Here is a 26,755-nt window from a genome sequence, read left to right on the forward strand (position 1 = left end):
CATTTTGACTGATGTGGAGGTTCCACTCGTTTTGTCCACCTGACACTGGGCCAAGAGACAAAGGACAACCCTCCCGCCCAAAGTAGCTTGCCTTTAAAAGGGCAAAACAATGCTGCTTTATTTTGCAATCTCACACACATCCAAAAGCTCTGAACAGTTTTGCGCACATTAGTTGAGTTTGACAGTAATTGAGAGTAAATGAGTTTGAATACGGCCACCAGTGATGTCATCTGGGACATGGAATCCTTGTGTTGTGTTAATTACAGCTCAATGAAATGATAAGGTAGTAGTCCATATAAGACAAGGTATGACATCACTGGTGGCCATATTCAAACAAATTTACTCGCAATAATTGGTCAAACTAAATGAATGTGCACAAAACTGAGTTTTTGGACATTTGCGTGATTAAGTGCAAAATAAATCAGTATTGTTTTCCGGTGCCCCTTTAAACCATACGTCTTCCACTATAAATGGAATGTCAACACATCCTTAAATGTGACTCATTCATCCAAGAGGACACCATATCAGGCCGCTGGTGCCCTATCACTTTGTCACTATAGCTACATTTAAGGGACCATTTCTTGTGTATTTTTAGCCATACCTCTCTCTACACTACGTTAGAGGGGTATGGCTGAACCTATTATCATTCCTGTATAGGGGGGCGGACTCTGGCTTGTTTGTATTCTTTTTTTTTAAACCAATCACAATCATCCTGGACGGCGCTAAGCCCAAGATGCAGTAGGCTGGTAAAGCTATGCCTCCTAAAGTGTGAAAATGGAAGTACAGGAAGTACCGGCTACAGGCTTTCCAGTTTCGACAAAACAATTATAGAAACGTGCAACTGCAACGGCTTTGCCTGAAGAATTTACTACATGACCGGGACGTTCTAGCTTGTTTGCCGACAGGATTCGGGAAAAGTTTGGTCCGTTCGGAGGCAGCTTCCAGGGGAAGTACATACACCGGAAATTCTACCCCATACACACTCGGTAGCTTTACCAGTCTTTATCTCACGGAGGAGATAAAACTGGGAACGAGGTTAAAGATGCAAAGGGTGCCCTTGCAAAATAGTGCCGCAGATAGCGGAATGGGAGGAGAATTCCGACTGAAATAGTCTGCCAATGGCGCTGATCCAAACAAATCTTTAGATAATCTGTATCCTTGGCTTAAACAGCTACTCTGTGAGATTAATTTATCATTGCACACTACAACCAAGCCACAAGCCGCATGTAATCATTACCAAACCCAGTTAACAAGCCATGTCGTTGAGTCACAGAACCTTTCAATTTCCCCACTATTGTCTTTTCACACTAGTGCTCAGCTCATCCCTCATCTTGTTCACCCAGATGTGCATCCTTGGATATGAATGAGCTTTTGTAAGGACACTGAATAGCCCCCTGTGTTATGTCAGCAGACCTAAGAATCTAGTGTGCAAAGGCTTTGGTTCCTCCTCCAAGTGAGGGAATTCACTGCAGTTTCTCACAGTGCAGACTCAACAATATCCCTATTCTTACCATACCTCCTTTTTCTTTAGCTTTTCTCCTTCTCTATCTTTTCTTCTCGTTATATTGTTACAACGGAGAACAAAGTGAAGCCCTTCAGCAACAACAGTTTGTCAGAGGAAAGCAACTGTTAAAAGAAGAAGAAGATTATTGTATTGTCAATGTACACAAGGCAATTTAAATTAGTCTTTTTGCATATCCCTCCTAGTAACACATACACATAGCCTCCCACTCATTTCATCAGAGCGCAGGGTCGCCTGCAGTGCCCTTGGAGCAGTTTTTGGGTTCAATGCCTTGCTCAAGGGCACTTAGGCAGGATGGTGGGCACTGTAGATGTAATACAGCCACCCTTCAGTCACCAGCTCACAACACCCTCCTGTCGGGACGGAGATCGAACCAGCGACCTTCCGGTTACTGGCCGGCCTCTTTACCTTTTTTTGTGATTGGAGGATCAAGAAAAGAGGGTGCAGTCTGAGAGATAGGCATTGTCCAATCGACGATGGGTTGTGGGAGAAGGAGGAAGTGAGATCACAGCCGTTGTTATCCACTATGATCTTATCTTCGTTGAAGTTGAGTGTAAGGGACTAACAGTGATCATGCAATGTTGTGTTATTATCAACCTAAAGGAAATTACATGGCATTGGACAACGACAATACTGTTCAATTTAGCATTTTGCATTGTACGCTTTCTAGGCTACATTGTATGTTGACGTCAACTTCATTCTCTCTATTTTTCATTAAAAGAAAGTAGAGAATAGCTAGGGTGTAATAATAATAATAATATCCATTTGTTGGAAGAAGAAGACAATTCTAAATATATGACAAAACAAGCTACTGCACACAATGAGTCAAATACATTCAAACATTACGTCCAAGTTACTAAGACATACCACGTTTAAAGCAGGTGGTCCAAAATGCAGACAGTACCTAAATCTGTCATTCTGTTTTAGGTAGGCCTATAATAGTATAGGTAGGTCTCTACTATTATCATCATTTATTTGTATGGGGCGATGCCGCGACAGTGGCTCGGGAGGTAGAGCTGTCGTCTGGCAATCTGGAGGTTCCCGGTTCGATTCCCGCTCCTCCCGGGCAGCGTGTCGATGTGTCCTTGAGCAAGACACTTAACCCCTAATTGCTCCCGATGAACAGGTTGGCACCTTGCATGCTTGCCTCCGCCGTCGGTGTGTAAATGTGTGAGTGAATGTGTGAGTGAATTGGTCAAATGTGAGTAACAAATTGTAAAGCGCTTTGGATAAAAGCGCTATATAAAAAAGCAGCCATTTAGTTCTAGTTCTAGTTCTTTAATAGTTGTCATACAGAAGTACAGAATACTTTCATACAAAATGCTTCTTACTGTTACACTCCAGAGACTGTGCTAGACAAGATAGTATCAAATAACATAATAAGCATGTAATTTAGAAGAAGAAAAATGAGGTCACAGTGTTCGGTATAGACATATGTACAATGTTCTGAGTTACCATATAATATACAATACTATGCAGTGTACTAATGTACAGTACTATCTAGTGCAAAGCAGAAATGGGATGAGGTACAATTTTAGGTACAATTTACAGTAAGGTGTACGAGTTGTAGTGCAATCCTTCATCAATAAATATAAAGTGTGGGGAGTGGGTGCTACAGTGTGTTTGTTTAAAGTGGGTGTGTGCTATAAAGTGTGTGGAGTGGGTGCTACAGTGTGTTTGTTTAAAGTGAGTGTGTGCGTGTGGATGTGTGTGCTATGTGCGTTTGGTGGTTGTTGTTGTGTAGTGTTCATTCATTGTTCGTTTAGCAGCCTGATGGCCTGGGGATAGAAGCTTCTTCTGAGTCTTTCTGTGCTCGCCTTGAGACTCTGGTATCGCTTGCCTGACCGCAGCAGTTCAAAGAGGCAGTTGTTCGGGTGACTGGAGTCTTTAATGATTCTCTTAGCCTTGCCCGTGCAACGCTTGTTGTAAATGTTCTGGAGGGTGGGGAGCCCCCCTCCAATTGTGCGTTCGGCTGAACGTGTCACTCTTTGTAGTCTGCTTCGGTCTTGTGCAGTGCTATTCCCAAACCAGGAGGTGATGTTGCCGGTCAAGATGCTCTCTATTGTACATGAGTAGAAGTTCTTAAGGATCTTCTGACTGACTTGGAACTTCCTTAGGCGCCTGAGGAAGTAGAGGCGTTGTCGTGCCTTCTTCACAACACTGTCAATGTGTGTGGTCCATGTCAAGTCCTCGGATATGTAGGCTCCGAGGTACTTAAAGCTGTTGACTCTCTCGACCGGTGCCCCGTCGATGCTGAGGGGGCTGTAGTCCTTGACCCCCGACCTCCTGAAGTCCACAATCATCTCCTTTGTTTTGCTGACGTTCAGGGAGAGGCTGTTTTCCTGGCACCATCCCGCCAGGACCTTGACCTCTTCCAGGTAGGCCCTCTCGTCGTTGGCAGAGATCAGGCCCACCACCACTGTGTCGTCAGCAAATTTGATGATTGTATTGCTACTCCGCTGAGCCACACAGTCGTGTGTGTACAGGGAGTAGAGGAGGGGACTCAGAACACAGCCCTGGGGGGACCCTATGTTGAGGGTGATGGATGAGGAGGTGCAGTAAATTTACCATTTACCATTCAGATAATCTCTAGTCATAGCTATCGTACACTCTTATCGAAGACAGCTATCAGTCAACATGCTCTACTTGTCCTTGTCCTACATTTTCAAGCCAGGACTGCTGCTTTTGCACACAGCAGTGTCTGATTAGGCCCAGAAGAGGCCCATCAAAGTCCTCTAGGCGGGCCTTGGAGTGCTCTCCATGGCTGCCCACTCATCCCCCACCAAATCACTGCCAAGCCAAGAGCCTGCAGCTTCCTCTTTATCCCTCAGTGCAATTAAACAAGTGTTTACAGTGGCGTTTAAGTGCTGGCCATTAGACGCGTGTTTGCCTCATTGATTTCTATGACAAGATCCAAAAGAGCGGACAGGGAGCTGTTACATTTGAGTCAAAGAGTTGTGCTTAAGTGGGATGTGTTTTATGGCATTTTTCATCTTATAGCAGCATCAAGTGGTGGTGGTGATGAGTGTGATAATCGGGTCTACTATAAATCTTTCCACAATGTTATGTTGTATGAATTGTGTGTGCCTGTGAGTGTGTGAGAAATTGAAATTGCAGGTCTTTATATATATTGGTCAAAACCCATATCTTCACAATGGGTCTCATTCTCCAACATTTTCCAAAGACTTCTCTTAGGGCAACCATCTTGGAACCGACTGAGACAGAATCGACGACAAGTTCACTCCCCGTGGGGAAGCGTGGGGAAGATGTCTTAAGTGGCTCAACCGGTCACAGCTGGGATGCCGGCGATGAGGAATGTCACCATTCAGAAACATGAACGCGCGTTCCTGTCTAGGTCTTTTGCATACAAACAACGCTTCCGAGAACTCCTTATAAGGACAGGCTCTGTGCTGTGTGCAAATGAAATCGCAAAAAGTCAATAGTTAGACACACCTGTCCAGCTCATTAGAATGCAACTGATGATGCAGCCGTGTCGAAATGGTGGCCGATATGCGGAAGCGCTTTGCGACCGATCAAAATGAGATTAGATTAATGTATTGTCATCATACATATATAATACAGCTCGTGGTGCACCTGCCGCAGCGCGCGCGCACACACACACACACACATGCACACACGCGCGCAGTACTGTATAGTCTACGTGCGTAATGAATGAACGCAGTCAAGGCTTATATTATTCTAATGACTTGTTTTATTAGGAGAGCACAGATACTGCGCTGCCCGTAGTACAGTCCACCACTCCACTGATGGTACGCCCGACTCTGGCGGCCTTATGTGTACTGTACTTACTGTATGTATAGGGCAGAGCATATATATAGTATCTACTAAATCCTAATGAAACAAGTAATTAGAATAATATAAGCCCACTGTTCATTCATTAGACACGTAGGCTATACAGTGTGCGTGTGTGTGGCGCACACAAGACTTATGGAATATTAATGCAGTCTATTTCCACGCTTTAGTTCTTATTTATTTATCCACTGGCATTTGCAGTGTTGGTTTAGTAGGCTACTGTATTTCAATATCTGTTTTATTGATTAATGATATAATTTTTTTTTGTATCTACGTTTTCTCCTCCTTTTTCTGTGATTTTTCTCTCCATCCCAATTTACCTCTTGTGCCAATTCTCCCTCCCCTGTCCTGATCGTTGCTCACATATGCCCCCCACTGGCCGGTTGTAGGGAGGATAGAAGCCTTGCATCACATGTCTCGCAGCCTGTCACATCTTTTCACCTGCCAGCGCAGACTCTCATTTGGCGAGGAGTAACGTGTGGGAGGCTCACACTGCCCCCGCCATTTTCCTGACTTTGCTGTGCAGGCGCCCCAACCGACCTGTAGCAGTCGCTGTTCACAACGACCAGACTACCACCCTTCGACTTCCCACCCGCTAACTCTGCCAATTGAGTCAGTATGACGGCCGACCCAAGCCGGAGGCAACGCCGACAGCCGGATTCGAACCCGGTGTCTCTTGCGTTGGTGACGAGCGCAATGTCCGCTGCGACACCCAGCCACGATTAATGATATAATTTTGAAAGAATGCAGGTTATAGCTATATAAAACAAATGTCTGTCCCATTGTACCAATCAATGGGATATATTGCATGTTGGCTATAACCTGCATTCTTTCAAATGTATAATTAATCAATAAAAAAGATATGTAACAAATAAGAAATACAAATGCCACAGAATGTATTAAATAATTATTATTTTCAATCATTGCACAATAATTGCATAATTGTGTTTGAATATCTGAGTAATTAAGTAATTATACATTTGTCCAAAATAGCTGGTTCAGATATGGTTAATCGTACAAATATTGTCATATTTATTTAAATTATGATTAATTCCAAGGAGGCCCGTATAGTTGACATGAAGGAATCACTATATCAGTGGTTCTCAAACTTTTTACACCAAGTACCACCTGAGAACGTAGCTGGCTCTCCAAGTACCACCATATGACCAGCGTTAAAATACAGTCTATTCAGCTATGCACAGTTCACGCAGGAGGCAAATGTATTCCTAATACCATTATTTATTGTTAACTTTTGTCAGACACAGCCACAATGTACAAAGGGATAGCACTAGAACTAGCAAACGCTTCCACACAACTCATACAATGCAAGGGGCATTGAGAACATAATAACTAACATTTTCACATAGCAAGTGAGAAAATTAAGAACAACTGTATTTCAGCAAATGTACACACACACACACACAACAATTATTTTGTTACAAAAACTTAATTTCCTGCATTCTGGTGCAGGAATTTTTGAATGTTTACCCTTTAAATGCCAGTGTTTGTGATGGGCATCACAAATTATTGTAAAAAAGAAAAGAAAACACATATTCAATACATGTTTGCATGTTTACCCTTTAAATGCCAGTTTGTGTGATGGCATCACAAATTATTGTTAAAAAAACACACAAAAAGTAAAATATTTACAATATATCAAATGCAAAGTACATTTTTCTGGGGGGGATTATTACAGGCTAGGCATGTGTCAATGATTAGCAGCAACACATATTTTGATGGATTTTTTGTAATGTCAGATTTAACACCAACTCTTTACAGAAAAGTGGGAGTATTTCATTTTTTATCTGACATTACAAGAAATCTAAAAATAAATGGTTATGATCAGGGCTGAAGTTGAATTAAAGATGTATGACTGTTTAGACTGCATTACTCTCTGTCACAGTGATCTCCTGGTTGTTTCCCACTTAGATTATCTAACTATCGCGCTGCCGCAACCAGAAACACTGGCCTGGCCTGCTTCTAAATTCAGTGGCCTGACTGCAAATCTTTTTTTTTTTCCTTTTTTTTTTTTTAGCTTTTTTGGAAATGTTTTCAAGTACCACCAGCAGTACCACCAAGTACCACTAGTGGTATGCGTACCACAGTTTGAGAACCACTGCACTATATGATTCCTCCCAAATAAAGCCATTAAGAACACGGAGCACACAGTCTGTCAAGTTAAGTGTGCTCCTCAGCACTCATAAATCCTGCTCTCAGTCACGGCCGAATCCAATCTTAGGGACGGTTGGGGAATCCCACAAGATGTCTCAAATGGCCCTGAGAGCAAATGTCTTGTCGTAAGTCCGTTGGAGAATGAGACCCAATGTCCTCAAGACGTACAGGTGCTGAACAGAAATTCAATTGACCTCAATCTCAATTGTCTTTCCTTCTTTCTATTTTTTTGCAGGACCAGCAGATGTCTCCAAAGATGTGTAAGTAACATTACATTAACCACTTCCTAACCTATTTCTCTGTGTGTGAGAAGTACTGGTATTATTATGCTGTTGTGCAGCCTTAATGTCTGTAAAATGGTATACTTTATCATATACTTTGTCATAGTAAAGCATGTATCTGCTCAGTGAGGAGAATATACACATATATCACATGTCAAAGTCAAGTCAAGTCAAGTCAAGAGTTTTAATTGTCACGGCATACAGGTATACAATGAAATGCGGGTGGTCTTGCCCGCAACGATGTGCAATACAGTGGTACATATAATAGAATCAAAAGAAGAAAACAACATTGTGCAGTAACAGGTAACAGGTAACATGGAGTGACATCTCGGTATCTGTACATAGTTATTTACAGAGCATATGGGACATGCTAGTTAGCTTTGGTAGTGCAATACACTGTTCCTGTTATTCTAATTTAAAGTGTCCTTTCCTTTGGCCATAAGTGTGCGTGTGTGCGACATGAGTGTGTGCCCGCTCATGTTAAAGTGTTAAGTGGCTGCTCGTGTGTGAGCGTGCACAGTGTGCGTGTCGTGTGTGTGTTCATGTGTGCTTGTGTGTGGACAGTTCACTGTTCTGAGCACTCAATGTTCATTGTTCATGGCTCTGATGGCCTGGGGGAAGAAGCTGAGCCTAAGCCGCTCTGTCCTAGTAGCTGGGGTTCGCAGGCGTCTGCCTGACCTCAGCAGCTGAAACAGGCTGTTATTGGGGTGGTGAGGGTCTTTCATTATCCTGCAGGCTCTGGATTTGCACCTCTTGTTGTATAGAACCTGCAGGGGGGGTAGTGCAATACCCGTGGTACGCTCGGCTGAGCGCACCACTCTCTGTAGGGCCTTCTTGTCCTGTGCCGTGCTGTTTCCATACCAGGCAGTGATGTTTCCGGTCAGGATGCTCTCTACAGCTCCTGAGTAGAAGGACTGGAGTATCTTTCCCGATACTCTGAACTTCCTTAACTGTCTCAGGTGGTAGAGACGCTGTTTCGCCTTCTTTACTACTGTGTCTATGTGTGTTGACCATGTCAGGTCCTCTGAGATGTGGACCCCCAGGTACTTGAAGCTGCTCACCCTGTCCACGGTAGCCCCGTTAATCATCAGTGGTGTGTGCGTCTCCTGCTGTCCTCTCCTATAATCCACGATCAGCTCCTTGGTTTTACCAATGTTCAGGAGCAGGCTGTTGTCCTGGCACCAGCGTTCCAGTACCTCAACCTCCTCCCGGTAGGCCTTCTCGTCGTTGTCCGAGATCAGCCCCACCACCACAGTGTCATCTGCGAACTTCACTATGGAGTTGGAGCTGAACTTGGCCACACAGTCATGTGTGTAGAGTGAGTACAGCAGGGGGCTCAGAACACAGCCCTGGGGGGACCCGATGCTCAGGGTGATGGTGTTGGAGGTCTGACCCCCCACCCTGACCGCCTGGGGTCTTTCGCTCAGAAAGTCCAGTACCCAGGCGCTCAGGGCGGAGCTCAGACCTAGCTCGATCAGCTTGTCCACCAGTCTGGTGGGGACTATGGTGTTGAACGCTGAGCTGTAGTCAATGAACAACAGTCTCACATAGCCCCCCTTCTGACGGTCAAGGTGCGAGAGGGTGCTGTGCAGTACCTGGGAGACCGCGTCGTCGGTGGACCTGTTTGTCCTGTATGCAAATTGCATAGGGTCCATATCACTGGGGAGGGAGGCACAAATGTGGTCCTTGACCAGCCTCTCGAAACATTTCATGACCACAGAGGTGAGTGCCACCGGTCTGTAGTCATTTGGACATGCTGGGGAGGGTTTCTTCGGCACAGGGATGATGGTAGACATCTTGAAGCAGGCAGGGACCACTGACTCCGCCAGTGATTGATTAAATATGGCGGTGAACACAGGGGCCAGCTGGTTGGCACAGGTCTTGAGTATACGTCCTGTTTTGCCATCTGGGCCAGCAGCCTTCCTGGTGTTCACCTGCATAAATTCTCTTCTCACACTGTGTTCCGACAACGAGAGAGCGTCCCCCCCCCCCGCGGTTGCCCCCCCCCCTCCACAACAGCCGGCGTGCCAGTGACGTCACTAGCCGGAGAGCCAGCAGCGCCACTGTCTACACCAAACCGAGCGTAGAAGATGTTGAGCTTGTCCGCGAGGGAGGCGTCGTCGCTCCCCATTGAGGGGGCGCTGACTTTATAGTCAGTTATTGTCTTCAGTCCCTGCCATAATCCTCTTGTGTCGTTTTGTGCCATTTGTGTCTCCAGTTTATCAGCATATGTCCTCTTAGCAAGTTTGACAGCCTTGCGTAGAGTATAGACTGAAGCCTTATACTCCTCCTCCAAAGTAGCAGCGATATTTATTTTGGCATAGTAGTGTATGCCCAGAGTGACACTGAACTGATTAAATGGTTATACAACATATCCTTGATTGAAATTACTTAGTTACTTAGATAGTTACTTTAACCAATGGAGCTTTTATTTATATATTTCATTTACACCATATTCACCCCCCTCTGATATATTCTGAAAAGGTCTGCTCTTCTATTCTTCAAAAATGTTATTTACTTAAAGGCTATATCTTAACTGAATGAAAATGGTTACTATGGATTTTCAATGTCGGATGTTGACCGTTAATTTATTTGATTCATAATGCATTGCATGGAAAAGAAAAATCTAACATAGTTTTATCAGAGTGAAATATTGCTTACATTTTATTATAATATTGCCTTCATTTGAGAAAACAAAACAGACGTATACAGTTAGGCAGTGAGGAGCAATACTTTAATCTTTTCTCTTTCTGGGGTTTTATTGGCGTATTATTATGCACGTGTCTGTACATGCTTGTGTATGTCTCTGTGACCCACATCTGACAGCAGTTAAAGAATGAGGCTTCTGTTCTGTTCCTTCGGTTTTATAAGACACACAGTAGACTACAAAGACGTTAGTAGGGTAAGGTATACCACCTATACACAAAACAACTTAAAATGGGTACATTTTCTACCATCCAGGACCAACCTTCCTTTTGTTGGCTCGGTTATTATTTGCCGTTTCCCTTCTATTGACTTTCGGAGGAGTGATGGGCAATGTCGATTCTTCTCATTTTGTGTCACCGTGACATACAGAGGACATGCTGTTCTTCGGCATTGACAGCATGCTTTTTTTATCAAAGCGTTGGAAGGGCAGGCAGTTCCTGGAATCTGTGAGTGATTGTGTGTGTGTGTGTGTGTGTGTGTGTGTGTGTGTGTGTGTGTGTGTGTGTGTGTGTGTGTGTGTGTGTGTGTGTGTGTGTGTGTGTGTGTGTGTGTGTGTGTGTGTGTGTGTGTGTGTGTGTGTGTGTGTGTGTGTGTGTGTGCCTGTGTGCCTGTGTGTGCGTGTGTGTGCGCAAGTTTTTTTCTATACTTGTGAGAACCAACCCTTGACAGTCAACCATTCTTGTCCACTCACATTTTGGATTGTGAGGACCATGGCTGGTTGGCTGCATGGTCCTCACAAAAAAAATGTAATGACCCTATGCTATTATCCCCCATTGAGCTGTGCCGCCTGAAATAGTACATGTAGGCCTACTATGATTTGCTCAAAAGCCGGATTGGTGCAGGCTTAACCCCTTAAAAGCCAGAGCGGTTCGGTACCGGTACAGAAATAATATCACGTCATAAATAGATCAACACAGTCCGTATTAATTAAAATTGTGTCCTATCGAAACAGCAGTCAAATTGTATATTTTCAGTACTACGTTTGTTTACCAATGATTTTAAGTGTTATTAGCTAAATATGAGTTTATAAATTTCACCTGGCAACGCGAACTCTCATTGGTGAAGTGTAACGCGTGGGAGGTCACGCTGCCTTCACCACTTCCTGTCTTTTGCTGAGCAGGCGCCCTGACCTGACCTGTAGGAGTCGCTGTCCACAACGCCAGATTACCACCCCATCGACTTTCCTCCCGCTAACTCAGCCAAACGAGTTAGTATGACAGCTGGCCCAAGCCGGAGGCAATGCTGACACCCGGATTCGAGACCGGAGTCTCTCGCATTGGTGACGAGCGCAATCTCAGCTGCGCCACCCAGCCGCCCGATATATTATACATAAATAGGGTGGCATTCCCGTCGCCGTGCATGGCGGTGTGAGTGGCGCGCGGGCTGTTTTGTGTTTTCCTTCGGTCATGGCGTGTATGCCATATCTGTCTGTCGCAGAGGTCTTTAATTGGCATGATGCAACACTCAATGTTAGCGTGTGTGTGTGTGTGCCTAAAAGCACAGCAGAGAATTATGGCATCATTAACCGAAGGTTTGCACAGTGGTTGCAATTCCCCCTCCTCCTCGCAGTCCTCGCAGCCAGTCGTCCACGGAGCAAGAGTTAAAATACGTACATGGCTATAGGCTTCTAAAACGATTTAATAGGCTAAACTTCGTTTTAAATTCTTTATTTCACATTTGTTTATTTCATTTAATTTTTCCTGACATAATGCTACCTGCCCCAACCAGATCCGTGACTCGGTTGCGATACAGAGGAATTATCTTCTCAAAATAGTATAAGTGGCTATCTTTTATGCTATTTTACCACTGGTTGAAAACCACTGCTGTAGATCACTGCCGGTATGTCGTGGTCATCTCTCTTGGTGCAGGGGACAAGATGGCTTCCACATAACTTTGATTGTGTTGTTATGGAGATTAAAACATTGTTTCCTGTGTATGGACTGTGTACACGAGACTCGGACAGTTGGAACGTTTATCACTTGAATGTTTATCCAAACGGTTCTTCCGTGGTGGTAACACAACGTCTTTCTGACGCGTTAGAGGACTGTCTCTCAACAAAAAGTATGTCTTTATGAAAAAATACTGTTACTTCAAGTTCAAGTTTCAAGTTTTCAATTTTGTTTAATAGTTGTCATAGTAAAATACAGAATACTTTTCCATGAAATGCTCTTTTCTGTATGAGCTCCTGGGATCGTGCTAGATAAAAATAGATAAAAAGTATAAAATAGAAAAAGTCAAAAGTACGTAAACAAAAAGTGTCATCACTCCGTCTTTTAAATAAACGCGTACAGTCCCTGCTGAAATAAAGGTTCTGCATGCACGATATAAGTGTGTATTAAAAGACGGAGCTGTTACTGCGTGCAGAACCTTTATTTCAGCAGGGACTGTACGTGTTTATTTGACGTTACTGTACGATATAAGTGTGTATTAAAAGACGGAGCTGTTAATACGTGCAGAACCTTTATTTCAGCTGGGACTGTACGTGTTTATTTGACGTTACTGTACGATATAAGTGTGTATTAAAAGACGGAGCTGTTTATTTGTTGTAATTAGTATATATACCCAATGTCATGTGTCTTCTTGAAGCGTGTATTGCAAGCTATATTCACGTAAATATGACTGTGACGCGACGACGGCACCACACATGTGAACAGTAACAATGCAAGCGTCTTCTTGAAGCGGGGAACATAGGACCTTTATTTCAGCATTTGGCGAGCCTTTATTTCAGCGGGGAACATAGGACCCGGGGAACATAGGACCTTTATTTCAGCGGGGAACATAGGACCCTTTTTTTTGTTCGGGAGCGTTCGGCAGCGGGCGGGACCGGGGAACATAGAACCTTTAAAAAAAAGCGGGGAACATAGGACCCGGGGAACATAGGACCCGGGGAACATAGGACCCGGGGAACGGATGACCTCATTGAGACTGGCAATATAGGCAACTCTCGTTTCTGTCATAGTGAAAGTAATGGCAAAGTGGGTAAATTGCAATGCCTTGACGGAGGTCTGCACTCTGCTGTGCATTCTTCTAGCTTCTTCTGGCAGTGTTGGGGAGTAGTTTCACTTCATATAATTAAACTTTAGTTTAACTATATTTTGCAATAGCTTGCTGGTATGTTCAACTAAATGTAGGGGAGAATGGGGGACGTTGTCACACTGTTTACTCTAGTGTGAATTGCTCATAATCAAAACATCTTTCAATAGTCATTTCCTACATTAAATTGAAGCTCAAGATGTTGGCTTGAAATGGGTATCCCTCTCATTTTCCAACATATTGTAACAAAGAGTTAATCACCTATCAAAGACACTCTGACACATTGTGACAACCAACCCCATCATGGGGATGGTTGTCACACACTATGGGGTTGGTTGTCACCATGTGTTTTAAAACTTTTAATGGGAAAATCTTAAAAAGAAGACAAGATTTAGATTTCAGATAATGATTGAAGAAGTGCGTCTTTAGTCGACGGCAAAAGATTGGACGGGTTTTGGCTGTCCTAACTGGGGTGGGTAGGGTAGTTCATTCCACCATTGTGGGGCAAGGACTGAGAATAGACAAGAAGGCAGAACTAAATTTGAACGTTTAATTGCATTGACAAGTTGACAAATACATAACTTAATGCATCTTAATGAACATAAACAGGAAACACATCTTTAGGCCATCCTATATAACAAAATAAGAACACAATAAATCGGCCTAACAATAATAGCCTACACAACATGTGACAACCAACCCCAAATAAAATGTGACGACCAACCCCAACTGGAATGTCTTGATAGCATCAAGGCTAACAGCCATCTAACAACTAGTTAGCTAGCTAACAACAATCTAAACTATAGCTATCCCTTCACACTTTTTAAGGGTAATAATTGTTTCATTATAAACCAATTGTGTAAAAGCCTAGAAGAAAAATACTGAGGAGCGGAATATTTACAAATGGACATGAAAAACACTAAAAGTCCTCTCACCTCAAATTCAGCTGTTTTGCTCCAAATATGACAATGTAGGTGAACTCTGACCCCAATTCTGGACATTTAAATACCAAAGTATGGGAGACAGGACCCTCTGGTGGTGAAATATAATGAATGTGACAACCTACCCGTGTGACAACGTCCCCCGTTCTGCCCTACATAGTGATTGTAGTATTAATAACTTTTTAGCTATTTTGAGATGTAGTTAACTACTGGAACTACAAACAATTGTACGTCTATGAAAGGAAGGAACCAGAACCTTGAGAGACTGCTCATGTGTGATGAATAAGAGATTCTTCTCTGAAAACTAAGCGGTCTGTGGGAGTGAGCCACTTGCCTCATCAATTGGCAGTCAGCTACTACTGTATTGCAGAGTCAAGTGGCTGACAATGCCCGATTGATTGGGCATTGTCCACGCCTGGGGCCCTGGGCCACCTCATCAGAGAGGAGTCTCATCAGAGAGGAGGCGTCCCTAGGTGTGCTCTATTGTTTCATTCACCCTTAAAATTATTTGTTTCCGTTGCTTTACATGTTCATGAACTGGTTGGGAGAGAACCTGTGGTGTGGGTTTGTGTTCCTGAATCTGCATAATGTGCGTATTCTTTTTTTATCGTGTCTATTTTTTTTTTTTTTTTTTTTTTTTGCACAATCCAGGTGGGCATGGCCAGCTACCTACATTCACTGCATGTCTTATGTGTGTATGTGACAAATAAAACGCTTGAATCTTGAATCTCTATTTTCAGTTTATATAAGACTGTTGGTAACATAGAAACTCAGCCTCTTGTTGATTCCCCACTTACACAGTCTAAAAAGGTTTAACATTTTGTACTGTTAAGATTGTGCAAGGCACATACATCAGAAGATCAACATTCCTTGCTATTTTCTTCTGTGAAGAACCCAGATAGGCTTATTTGGTGTTGTTTCACATCGGACTGCTAGGCAGATAAAAGAAGCTGCACTTTGCAATAATTGCAATTGAGTGGTATATTATGCTGTCATATAACTTTATTATACTTTTATTTATGTATACGTTTAAAGTACTTTTTCTAAGTAACTTTAGTTTACCAAACTATATGTCTTCCTGGGGTAGCTTTGCTGTAGTTCAACTCTTTCATAAATGTAAAGTAATTGAGTAGCAGTTAGCCTCTATGTAGCCTACAGTATGGTCCTCAGACCTGAGAGTAGCAGTTAGCCTCTGTGTGTAATCCTCAGACCTGAGAGTAGCAGTTAGCCTCTGTGTGATCATCAGACCTTAGAGTAACAGTTAGCCTCTGTGTGGTCATCAGACCTGAGAGTAGCAGTTAGCCTCTGTGTGGTCCTCAGACCTGAGAGTAGCAGTTAGCCTCTGTGTGGTCCTCAGACCTGAGAGTAGCAGTTAGCCTCTGTGTGTAATCCTCAGACCTGAGAGTAGCAGTTAGCCTCTGTGTACAGTGTGGTTCTCAGACCTGAGAGTAGCAGTTTGCCTCTGTGTACAGTGTGGTTCTCAGACCTGAGAGTAGCCGTTTGCCTCTGTGTACAGTGTGGTTCTCAGACCTGAGAGTAGCAGTTTGCCTCTGTGTACAGTGTGGTTCTCAGACCTGGGCCCTATTCCCCGTACCTGGTTCAACTAAGTCGATCAAGAGTCCCATTATCCAGATTCAGTTAACCCGATGTTTGAAGCCGGGATTTTCCTGTTCCTGGAACGCTGATTCAGTCTCGTTAACTCGAGCCAGACTTGAGACTCTGGATAAGTGCGCGCGGCCTCTTCTTCTTCTTCTTCTTCGTTTAAGTTTCCGGCGGACTACGCATCTAGGCGTATTGCCGCCCTCCACATGACAGTGAGATCACTGTAAAAACAAAATTATGGCGGGTCGCGACTACAAAAGCTGCACACCGCCACCTACTGCACATAGATATATATCCATGCTACTTCACACCCCATTCCACAATAACCTTCTTCTTCACTGGGTATAGTGGCAGATTGCGACCACAAAAGCTGCATACCGCCACCTACTGTACACTCCATTCAACCCCATAACACACAAAACAACAAACCCATCCCTAACATCACCACCCTATCCAACCCTAATCTATAAGTCCCCCCTTGCCTCCTGTGGGCTGACTCTGACCTACTCGCTCACTAACACCCCCCTTTTCTAACGCTACTTGACCAGCCACCCTGTTTAACTCCGTCAAAACATCCTCCACTGTCAACCCCTCCATACCCAAGTGTCCCACTGCTGCTAAAACTATCAACCTAGTCCTCTCTGTCCTACTACTAATCGTCGCTGTCGTATTCACTACTCCTGCCACAAAGGCCACCATACCTAACTTCTCCCTAAACACCCTCTCTTTCTTCGCCTGAACTTCCTCTACCACCGGATGCCCTATCCTAAAACCCTGCCCCCTATCTTGCCTTCCCTGATCCTCCTGCACTATCCTTACTGCCAACTGCCCTTCCCTAAACCCCTGTCCCTTGTCTTGCTGTCCCTGTCCTACCTTCCTAGCTGCCTCCGCATATGAAATCCTACCTTCCCTTCTCACCTGCTGGACCACTACCTCTCGCTTCATCGCCTCACAACCCCAATACGCTACACTATGCTTCCCACCACAACTACAACACTTCGGCTCCACTCCCAGTTCACACTCCCCATACTTATGCTCCCCACCACACCTACCACATCTCTGTCCCTTCCTACACCACTTAGCTACATGACCAAACTCCTGGCACCTATAACACCTCAACGGATTTGGCACAAACTCCCTAACCCTATATGCCAAATACCCTAAAAATATCACTCTCGGACTAACCTCACCCTCAAACTGAATAACTATGGTCCCTGTCTCCTCCTTCTCTGCCCCTCTCTTCATCCTCTCTACACTCTTAACTTTCCCATTGCGTTCGTCACTCCTCAAATCCCCTAACAGCTGATCCATACCAACCTTAATTGGAATTCCCCCAATCACCCCCTTGCACCCACTATCCCTTTTCTCCCCTACTATCCCTACTTCACTGACCTTCACTTTTCCAATGCTCTTCATTTCCCTTGCCCTCTCTACCTGCACTACACTTACACACGCTATAAACAAGTTCCCATCCCCCAACACCTTCCCGTATCTAACCTCACCTAACTGCGCTTTAATGAGCTTCGACAACTGATTCGGCTCTATATCCCCAACTCCATTTCCTCCCTCAAAACGCACCACTACATTCAACCCTACAAAACCCTTTCCTCTACCCTCATCCTCTGACCCACTCAAGCTATCTCCCCTCTCTTTCTTCCTCTTACTCCCCTTCCCCTCACTCTTCTTCTCCACCTTTGCCCACCCCTCTCCCCCACTATCCTCCCCACTACACTCCATACCGTCACCACCCGAATCCTTGCCCTTGCTATTCTCACCCCCATCACCGTTGTTCCTCTTCTCCTCGCGATATTTATCCATGAACAATCTATCCGCGAGCAATTCCCACTCCTTGCGACTCCATTTGTGTACCAAATCCTCACTAAACTTGTTCCCATCTTCATCCATCCAAAACCCTGGATAATCTTCCAAGGGCTGGGGCCAACCATCGAAACTACACGTCTCAAAAACTGACCTGTGCGCCTCCCAATACTTCTCACTCCCCTTCGAGCCATCAATCAAACTTCTAAATGACTCTGCCTCCGTCTCCACTAAAGACTTCTTCTTCTTCTTAGTCATCTTGCTACGACCAAACTCAATTTTCCTCTCCAAACAAATCTCAATTGATTTCGCAGCAGCAACAACAACCTCTCGCCTCCCACGTTAGCTAGCTGCTGCTGAAGTTGCGCAGCCGCTTCAGTTGAAAAGACAGCAGGTGTAGATCGCAGAAATCCTGATCTTCTAACGGCATTGATTGATTGATTGTTTTACAGATTGCAGGCGGCTCAATAGCCTTGCCGACAAGTTAAATGCATAATCTATAGGCTAATTTTAAATCCCTCATTACCCCAATCAATCAGATTATATTTCTTTAAACGTTCCTGCTGGCAGTAGGTTTATGCATTGAATAATCAAATGAGATCTTGCTAGCGAAAATAATTAGTTCAACTGTTTCAGAATAAGGATACGGCTCTCTTATCCATTGATTGATGTATGGTGGATTTTTTATTTATCTGTACTGCGGTGTGACGGTTTGTCCTTTTGACTTTCACGCAGACGACCGGGGTTCGAATCCTAGTCTTTTCCTTCTTTTTGCAATGTAGGAATAATTCAATTTGGTGCACGTTGAGAGCTATATAAATAATAATAATAATAATAATAATAATAATAATAATTTAGGACCTGCTCCGAGGTCATCAATTGGCACACATGCGATGCATGCATGCAATTCGTATCTGCGATTAACCCATCCCGTCGTCCTTCCCCCCCAAGGGCAGCCGGGAGCAGACAGGCACAACGTGAGCCGCGCCAGGGGACCAATCCAAGTGCTCCTGTCCGTCTTCGTCAAGGACGCCACAGCGTTAGCGATCTTGTTGTTGTGCATGTTTTTCCATTGGGTTTATCTTATCGGGGGGAAACCCTTGCGAGCACGGGGAGAACATGCAAACTCCACACAGAAAGGCCTGGGAGATACCCCACCTGGGTAACTGGCACCATGGAAACCTGGTCCCCAAGCGGGATTCGAACCCTGGACCTTGACATTGGCATCCTCAATGCATCCTCAATGCATGTAGATTTATAATATTTTAACTTAAAACTAGGCTACCTTTGCGTATAATCATTAATATTATATTCCAAAAAAATTATATTGGAAAGGCGGGGTTTCGAACACCAGTCGCCCGGTTGCCAGGATTCAGCACTAGCCACTGCGCCACTGTGCCAGACGTGATATACTCATTGTTTATGCATTAATGGACGAGAGACCCGTGTTTAGAATATTTTTCTTACCAAAAAATGAAGTTTTATCTCTTTATTCTCAAATGCATTAATGTGACGTCAACGGCTCATTCAATTTCTCAAACCCGTCAAACAGCGCATCTCATCAGACATTTTAATCCCAGTTACAATATCACACAAAAACCACAATCCCCGCATAGACACTTCAATTTTATGCTTGAATGAAACACAATCCGGCGCTCCGTTAAGCAAATCTACAGCGGAGATTAATATATGAAACTAATCAGAGCCAAACGGCCGATAGGTTTCATTCATTAAAAATATCCCCGCGGGATTCACATTTGCAATGAGCCGTTATTAAAATAACCACATGCAGCGTGTATCGCGACTCCGAGCGCCGTATATGACGTGCATTATTTTATTTAGGACAAAGTAAATCTATAGGCTCAATATGATTTATTATCAGCATTTAGTTCTATTATTATACATTTCAAAAGCCCCCTCTAGGAAAACGAAGCACAGAAACGTAATTCAGAATGGTATAAATGGGATCTCTAGACTGTGAGAATCATTTCAGGAAACAAGCTGTCACTCCTTTGCAGGGGCGTGGCCATGGTTCATCTGTCTAACTGAACTTAACCCTGCTCCCGACCAGGCTCAAACTTTTTGATCTGTTGTCATGGTGATTTGGACAATCGCGCGTCGGGGAACAGAAAGGTCCGGCTTAAGTCAGGCTTGACCGAAAGTTATCCGGCTAACTCAGTTATCCAGGTACGGGGAACGGGGCCCCTGAGAGTAGCAGTTAGCCTCTGTGTGGTTCTCAGACCTGAGAGTTTCTATGTACATTGAGAGGTTAGCCTCTGTGTGCAGCAGTGTGGTCCTCAGACTTGACCTGTGGTTCTTATCTCCATCAGGACAGAGGAACCCTCGCCAGATGATGAGAAAAGAAGGTACAGTATGTTCCTCATCTGCTCTCTGTTATTTAATTTGTGCTTATACTGTAGTCTGTTGTAGTTGACATGATGTTGCTACTTTATTTAAATGTATTAATAGGCTAATCGATCCCATTAGTTAATTAAGTTAATGTTGTGTTTGAATTGATTGACCAAAATGTCAAGGCACTCTAGTTGAGAAATGGCTAGAAGCATTATACTGAATATTCCTTCCAAACCCTGTTATTTTCCTTCATGCTATTGTTCAGGTAGGGTAATCTCAATACATGATTCTATTGTATTCCCAGGAACTATGGTGGGGTGTATGTGGGTCTACCATCAGATCTAACCATTGTGGCCGCTAGTCAGTCCAAGTCCACATGCAAAGGTAATCTACATATCCCTCAATAGACACCACACAACATGTACACACAGAATAACAACATATATAGTTCCAATAACAAAGAAGAGCAATGTCAGTATGATATACACAGTAGATAAAACAAGACGTTATCACATTTATAATAAAACACAAGATACTGTATCACAAGGATAAGCGCTCAATGAAGAAACCCAATCCCATTGCTAAAAGAAAGTCCAGATATTTAAACTAAGGAACTAGACACTATGAATGTATTATGACCCATAATGGCCCCCAAACAGCATTGCCAAGTTCAACAGACACATGCCCCTTTGATGTGAGCTCCAGGTATTGACAATGTCGATGTTACATACTAGGGATGCACCGATCTGACTTTTTCAGTCCCGATACCGATACCTGGGCTTTGGGTATCGGCCGATACCGAGTACCGATCCGATACCCATTGTTCAATTAATAAACTGTATGCCTCACTGTGTGGAAGAGACTATAGGATCATTCATCAGGCTTGACTTAAAACATTAATTTCCTAACTTAGTGAAACAAAATGTAACAAATTAACACATAGATATAAATGTACTGAATTGTTATTTATTATTTTATTTATTATTATATTATATTATTATATATTAAAAAAGAAATCAGATTTTTTCTTTTTTCCGATACCCGATCCAGCTATTTTAGTCATATCGGGACCGATATCCGATATCAATATCGGATCGGTGCAGCCCTACTACATACCCTACCTGCCACATGGCCCCTAATGGCCACCACAACCCAATGTGTAGCTATAGATAGGCATTGAGAGCCAGCATATCACCAGGGTTATCAGGTAGGCACCTCCCACCTCACCGGTGTTTCATCAAGTTAGGCCCATGACACCTCGGGAAGGCTCAACAGTTAGTTCCAGTGTTCCAGAACCACCCCCCTCCATGCTAGCTCTCATAATCTTCATCCTAGCCCACTTGATATTCTCATTTAACTTGTCTAGTAACCTTTTTGTCCAAGGCACTTTCATGGTCTCCAAAGTCATGTCATCCAGGTAAGCCCTACTTGGTGAATCTGTGAACGTTCGGGATGCCTAATTTGGACCAAATGGCACATTATAAACTCGAAGGCTACACCCACGAAGAAAACGTGAGAATTTCCCATGTGTTATGCATATGGACACGTGGAAACAAGCGCCATAGAGGTCTACCGTGGCTTAGGGAAGCACAGACAGCAGAAGCTGATGATGCATCATACATTGAAGCCATATTGTCTGAGATACCTGCTCAATATCTTAGAGATAGAGGATAGGGTCACCCCCCCCCCCTTTATTTGGAATAAGGAAGTAGTGGTTACAAAGGCCACTATGAACTTCCTGCCATGGTACCATTCTGATTGTATTTTTCGCCAAAAGAGAGGATACCTCGTCTCTTACGACAGACGCATATGTAAGTTGATATTACCATGGACACCCCGTGCATGCTTGTCATGCCCAGGTTTTGACGTAAAGCATTTACCCTGTCTAAGCGAGGGGCTCCCCCTGATGCCAAAAGCAAGGGAGGGAGCCCCCCTATACCGTATCTCTGTTTATTATTCAACCTTGTCTCTTCTCACCACTCTTGGCCTGAGGCCTGACTGTGGGCGTACATTTATTTTTATTTTGGTATTTCCCTAAGTGGAGGTGACTGATTGGCCTGGGCCCAGTGGGAACTGAGGGCTTACAGAGCATAACCTTTCTAATGTCAGTGGGACTCTGGGGCACACTGAAACATTTGGAGAACACATTATATCTTTCCTCTGGCTCCCTGGGAACTAACACAGGAGCACAAAAGAAAAATGTAACAGTCTAACAGAGAATTGAGGTGCAGGATGGGGAATAAACCGCCTATCGCACTGGAGGACAAATAAAAGGGCAGATACTTGGTGGCAGCCACATTGGAAAATCGGGGGAAAAGTCTGTTTCCGAGGAAGCAGGGAGTTACGGGCCTTGTGTTCCTTTTTCTTGTGGTCAAAGGGCACCTGCATAGTAGCGACAGATTTCCTAAATAAACCCTGAGGGGTTAACCTCCTCATCTAGGAGCGGGTACCTGTCCGGAATGTTAGAGAGATTGAGCCAGAGATATCCATGGGCAACCATTGTTAGCCCCCTAACTCTGCTGGTAGCTTGATTGGCACACTGAGTGGTTCTCATGGTGAAGTCCAAAACTGTATGGATCTCTCTCCCAAGTTCCTTAACAGGCTTCCTCTGCTCCATGGCTAGACTAGCTTCAGCCTGAAGCTCCGCCATGTAAGCCATAAGCATGGAGACAGTGTCTTGAGCACGAGCAGCTTGGGCTGCAGATTTGTAGATCTGTAGGAAGAAAATATAGGGGGCTTATGGGGAAGCAAGGGAACCACTGTAAACCCTGCATTGGGGTCAGGTGCCAAATAGGTCGCCAGTTAAGGTTTGCTTTTGGGGCAGGTGAGACAACCCTTCTCACCAGCCTGGTTCATCTTTGTGAGGGAATTAAAGCCTCAGAGCGGAACTTTGGCTGAAAACTTTTTCTTGATGTCATCAAAACAGTTGCTGAACACTGGGAGAGACTGTTCAGCCACTGTAGCGGGCCAAGTAGCGGGCCATGGAATGCAGAGACAGGAACTCATCCTCAGTAAAACCACTAGATGATTTGCTAGAATGGCCCATTGACTTATTCTCTTCATGAGTCTGGATATCCAACATTTCCCTCGTAGGCACAGCGGGTTGAAATACTACCAGACAAGAGGTAGGGGGTGAGAGAGAGCCCCATTCCTCTTGGTTCATATCCTCGTTAACCAGCAGTTCAGAAAGGAGGGGTTCTGAGTGCCATTGGTTGTCATAAAAACCCATCCTGTATTGTTGTGTAGGCGAGTGCAATGTGGACACGAGCCAGGTTCGAGAAAGCTAGCCTAACATATTCTAGACCCAGGCAGGTGATGCAGACAGTATGGGGATTGTTTCTATCAATGGCATAACCACAGCTGTCGGGACAAGGCCAAGTATTGCGGCCCCCCTTCCCCATCTCCAAAAGAGTCCAAAATAAATTCTTAGTGCCGGTTCAGTGAGCCGAAGCAACTGGGTTGCCAGCTAGCTCCAAAGCAAGAGCCTGTAGGAAGGAAAATCTTTAAATTCCTTGAGAAAACCAACTAGCGAGCCAGAGTATGGAAAATCGGAGTGGGTCTTGTGTTACCTGCTAACTTAATTTCAAATAAAGAGTCGACTTCCAAAAATGTGTATCCATCGTATCCAAAATGGCCGTCCGGTCCAATGTATTTTCACGTTGCACGACGTCGAGCAAGTAATTCTCCTTTATTCTTGTTCTACTCTCCCTTTATCGTAGTAAACATCCCTCATGTAAGATACCGTCAGCTCCAGAATTTCATTGGCTACAAAAACGGTCAATCATTTTCACTGTCAGAGGTGACTGGTCCATACACCGGGAGGCGAAACCGGACGCGGTCACTTTTCCGAAACTGACACTCATTGGCTGTTCAAGTAGGTCAAGTAGGGTGTCAATCAATGTTGGCGATTTTAGCTTTCAAACGATGTGTTAGTTGATAATACAGCCTGAAGCCGACAGATGAGGGCAAATTTGCTGACGGGCCGTCCGATGCTTAAGAGGCTAGAATATAAAGAAGAACTATCAAGAGAGTCTTGAAGAGCATATAGTGAATGTAAAGGATGCCAGTACACGGTTATATAGCTCTGGGAGGGTGGGGCTCTCCAGGTGATGTCTAATCCTTTTGCCTAAAATGCGTGTATAAGACTTCAAGCCAATAGCATAGAATATGCTATAACCCATAGAGAGAGCTGTGTCTAACAAAGTTGACTGAAAGAGAACAAAGACGCCTTTCTCCACTGTTTGCTTAACTGTCTCCTCTCCTTCACTAATTACTCGGTTTCTTTCTGCCGTCTGGACCTAACTGGCAGCAATCTCTCCACCCTCTTTCTATCAATGATTCCAAATATTTCAGCAGCATATTCATAGATAATGTCTTCCCATCTTCTCAAATGTATTTACCACTGTTCCTTTAAGCCCATCTACCACCATTATCAAATCCCTATTAACTGTCTCCCATTCCTTCCTTTCATTTGATCAAATGAAGAAGTACTGAACAATGTGGCAAACCTGCACTCCCTCTACCAAGTGCTTCTTCCTTCCCTGATGTATTCTGAGGCCTTTTACTGTTACTTTCTGCCACAAGGACAGATCTGGAGCTTCTTTCCCTCTACCGCTCCACCCCTGCCCTCCATTGATGCATTCATCTTACTCATAGTGCTGTTCTCTATGGTTCTAGTTCTAGGGGATTGGTCTGAGACCCTGTCCTTCATTGAATCACTCACCCAACGCCTAGTCCTGTCCATTCCCTAGTCTGTAACCATTGAATCTGCCTGTGAGTCATCTTCCACCCATGCTCTCGCAGACTCTAGGGGTATTTTTCCTGTATTTGTCGTAGCTTTTTGGAGCACAGCAAAACTGTTTATAGTCTGTGCCGCCACTGTAATAGGGTGCTAACCCATGCCAGCCCCGATGGGGTCTATTCCCTCCTGACAGTTGTATTTCCAAGCTGTCACATGGACTTTCCCTAGTTGTCAGCTGCTCTATTCACAGCAGTCAGAGAATACTGATGAAATTTAGCTGCAGCAAAGGGATGAGTTCATTTCACACAGTGCAATAATTGTTATTCCGATGGAGTAGCATAGCTGCCATCAAACAAAACAACAAGTACCTTCATTTCAGCTGGGAAATATTAATGAGAAGCAATCCCAGTACTGTGGCAATTACTCGTAGGATTGGCTATCTACACTCAGATGAAATAAAGTCCATGACAATGATCTTGAGAGGGTTCTCATGAAGGATTTTTTTTGACCATGTCAATCTACCATTTACCAAGCCTTGCCCGCCCATCCAGTTTAAAAGTGTTACATGATCTGCTTATGCTACCTACTGGTGTTAGTTACTGTATACCCATGGTTTATGTAACCAGCTAGCCTCCGGATAGAAGCCAGTACATACATATACAAATGAAGGGATTAGTCATTGTTTGCTTGCCAGTGTTAGTTGAATTGATTTGTTCTCCAAACCTCCGGCACAACATGCTGTACACAGATGCATGGTGATATTATGTGTCTTCCTGTGCCTTTCTGTATCTTTTAATTTTAATTAAATAATTGTATATTATATATCATTTCTAAATTGTATTTATATATTTATGTATCTTTTTCCATTGGGAATACTCCATTGACATTGGGTAGAGTGCGTCAAATGAAAGGACTGTAATTGTAATGCAGAGTAGTGATTCTCTCTCTCTCTCTCTCTCTCTCTCTCTCTCTCTCTCTCTCTCTCTCTCTCTCTCTCTCTCTCTCTCTCTCTCTCCTCTCGCAGACTAGCAGTTATGGATGGGAGTACCCAGCACAGGTACTACTCTCCGCAATGCATCCTATGGTACTGATTGTTATCATTTGGTGGATGAGTGTGCGTGGTTCTCTAAACTTAAGATAGGGGGGGTCATAATTTGTTGCTTTTATTTTTTATTTTATTGTTATCCTTTGTCCTTACAGGATTCTACATATTCACTCACCTACTGTAGAGAGACAGTCTGAGCGTTGGAGAGGTGGCGCTCCCGTCCTGGCTCGCCAACCAACCACACACTGTGGACAACGTCTCAGGCTTAAACGTTGTCATCGGGCAAAGATGCGGACAGCTTGCCGGGGCTCTGAGGACCCTGCTTCAGGGGCGGCATCGGTGGCCACACAGAGGCCCCAACACGGAGACACACACATACACAGTAGAGAGACTGCATATGACGTCGATCATCATTCTTGACCACACGGACAGGCATTGGACGAACGCCTACCGTGGGACTGGTATCAGTGGGTGGTGGTGGCCCTTGTGATAGCCATTATTTTTTTATTCCAGGTAAAAAAAAACACAGGAACTTTTTCTCAGGTGGAGGCCGGAGGGGAGGCTCCAGACAGCCAGCAATGGACCTGTCTCAAAACCCTGCCCCTTTTCTTGATCCTCCAATCACAACTGTCGCTTACCTCGGACAAACCAAGTTTGTCCGAGGTAAGCGACAGTTGTGATTGGAGGATCAAGAAAAGAGGGCAGGGTTTGAGACAGGTCCATTGGGGC

The 26,755-nt window shown here is 44.2% G+C and overlaps 1 protein-coding gene across 1 annotated transcript in view; it reads left to right on the forward strand.

Annotated features, from left to right (window-relative positions):
• The window catches only part of c25h12orf75 (chromosome 25 C12orf75 homolog), a gene marked incomplete at its 5' end in the record, with an annotated part of 27,548 nt that extends 1,132 nt beyond the window's left edge, over positions 1 to 26,416 (forward strand). The window contains 5 exons of the mRNA XM_084334848.1: positions 7,743 to 7,767; positions 20,219 to 20,254; positions 20,545 to 20,624; positions 26,006 to 26,038; positions 26,182 to 26,416. Coding sequence (XP_084190974.1) covers positions 7,743 to 7,767; positions 20,219 to 20,254; positions 20,545 to 20,624; positions 26,006 to 26,010 — 146 coding nt within the window. The 3' untranslated portion in view covers positions 26,011 to 26,038; positions 26,182 to 26,416. The remainder of the gene's footprint in view (positions 1 to 7,742; positions 7,768 to 20,218; positions 20,255 to 20,544; positions 20,625 to 26,005; positions 26,039 to 26,181) is intronic.
• Positions 26,417 to 26,755: the final 339 nt, after the last annotated feature.

This window comes from Notolepis coatsorum, assembly GCF_963971535.1.
Source record: "Notolepis coatsorum genome assembly, chromosome: 18".
NCBI lineage: Eukaryota > Metazoa > Chordata > Actinopteri > Aulopiformes > Paralepididae > Notolepis > Notolepis coatsorum.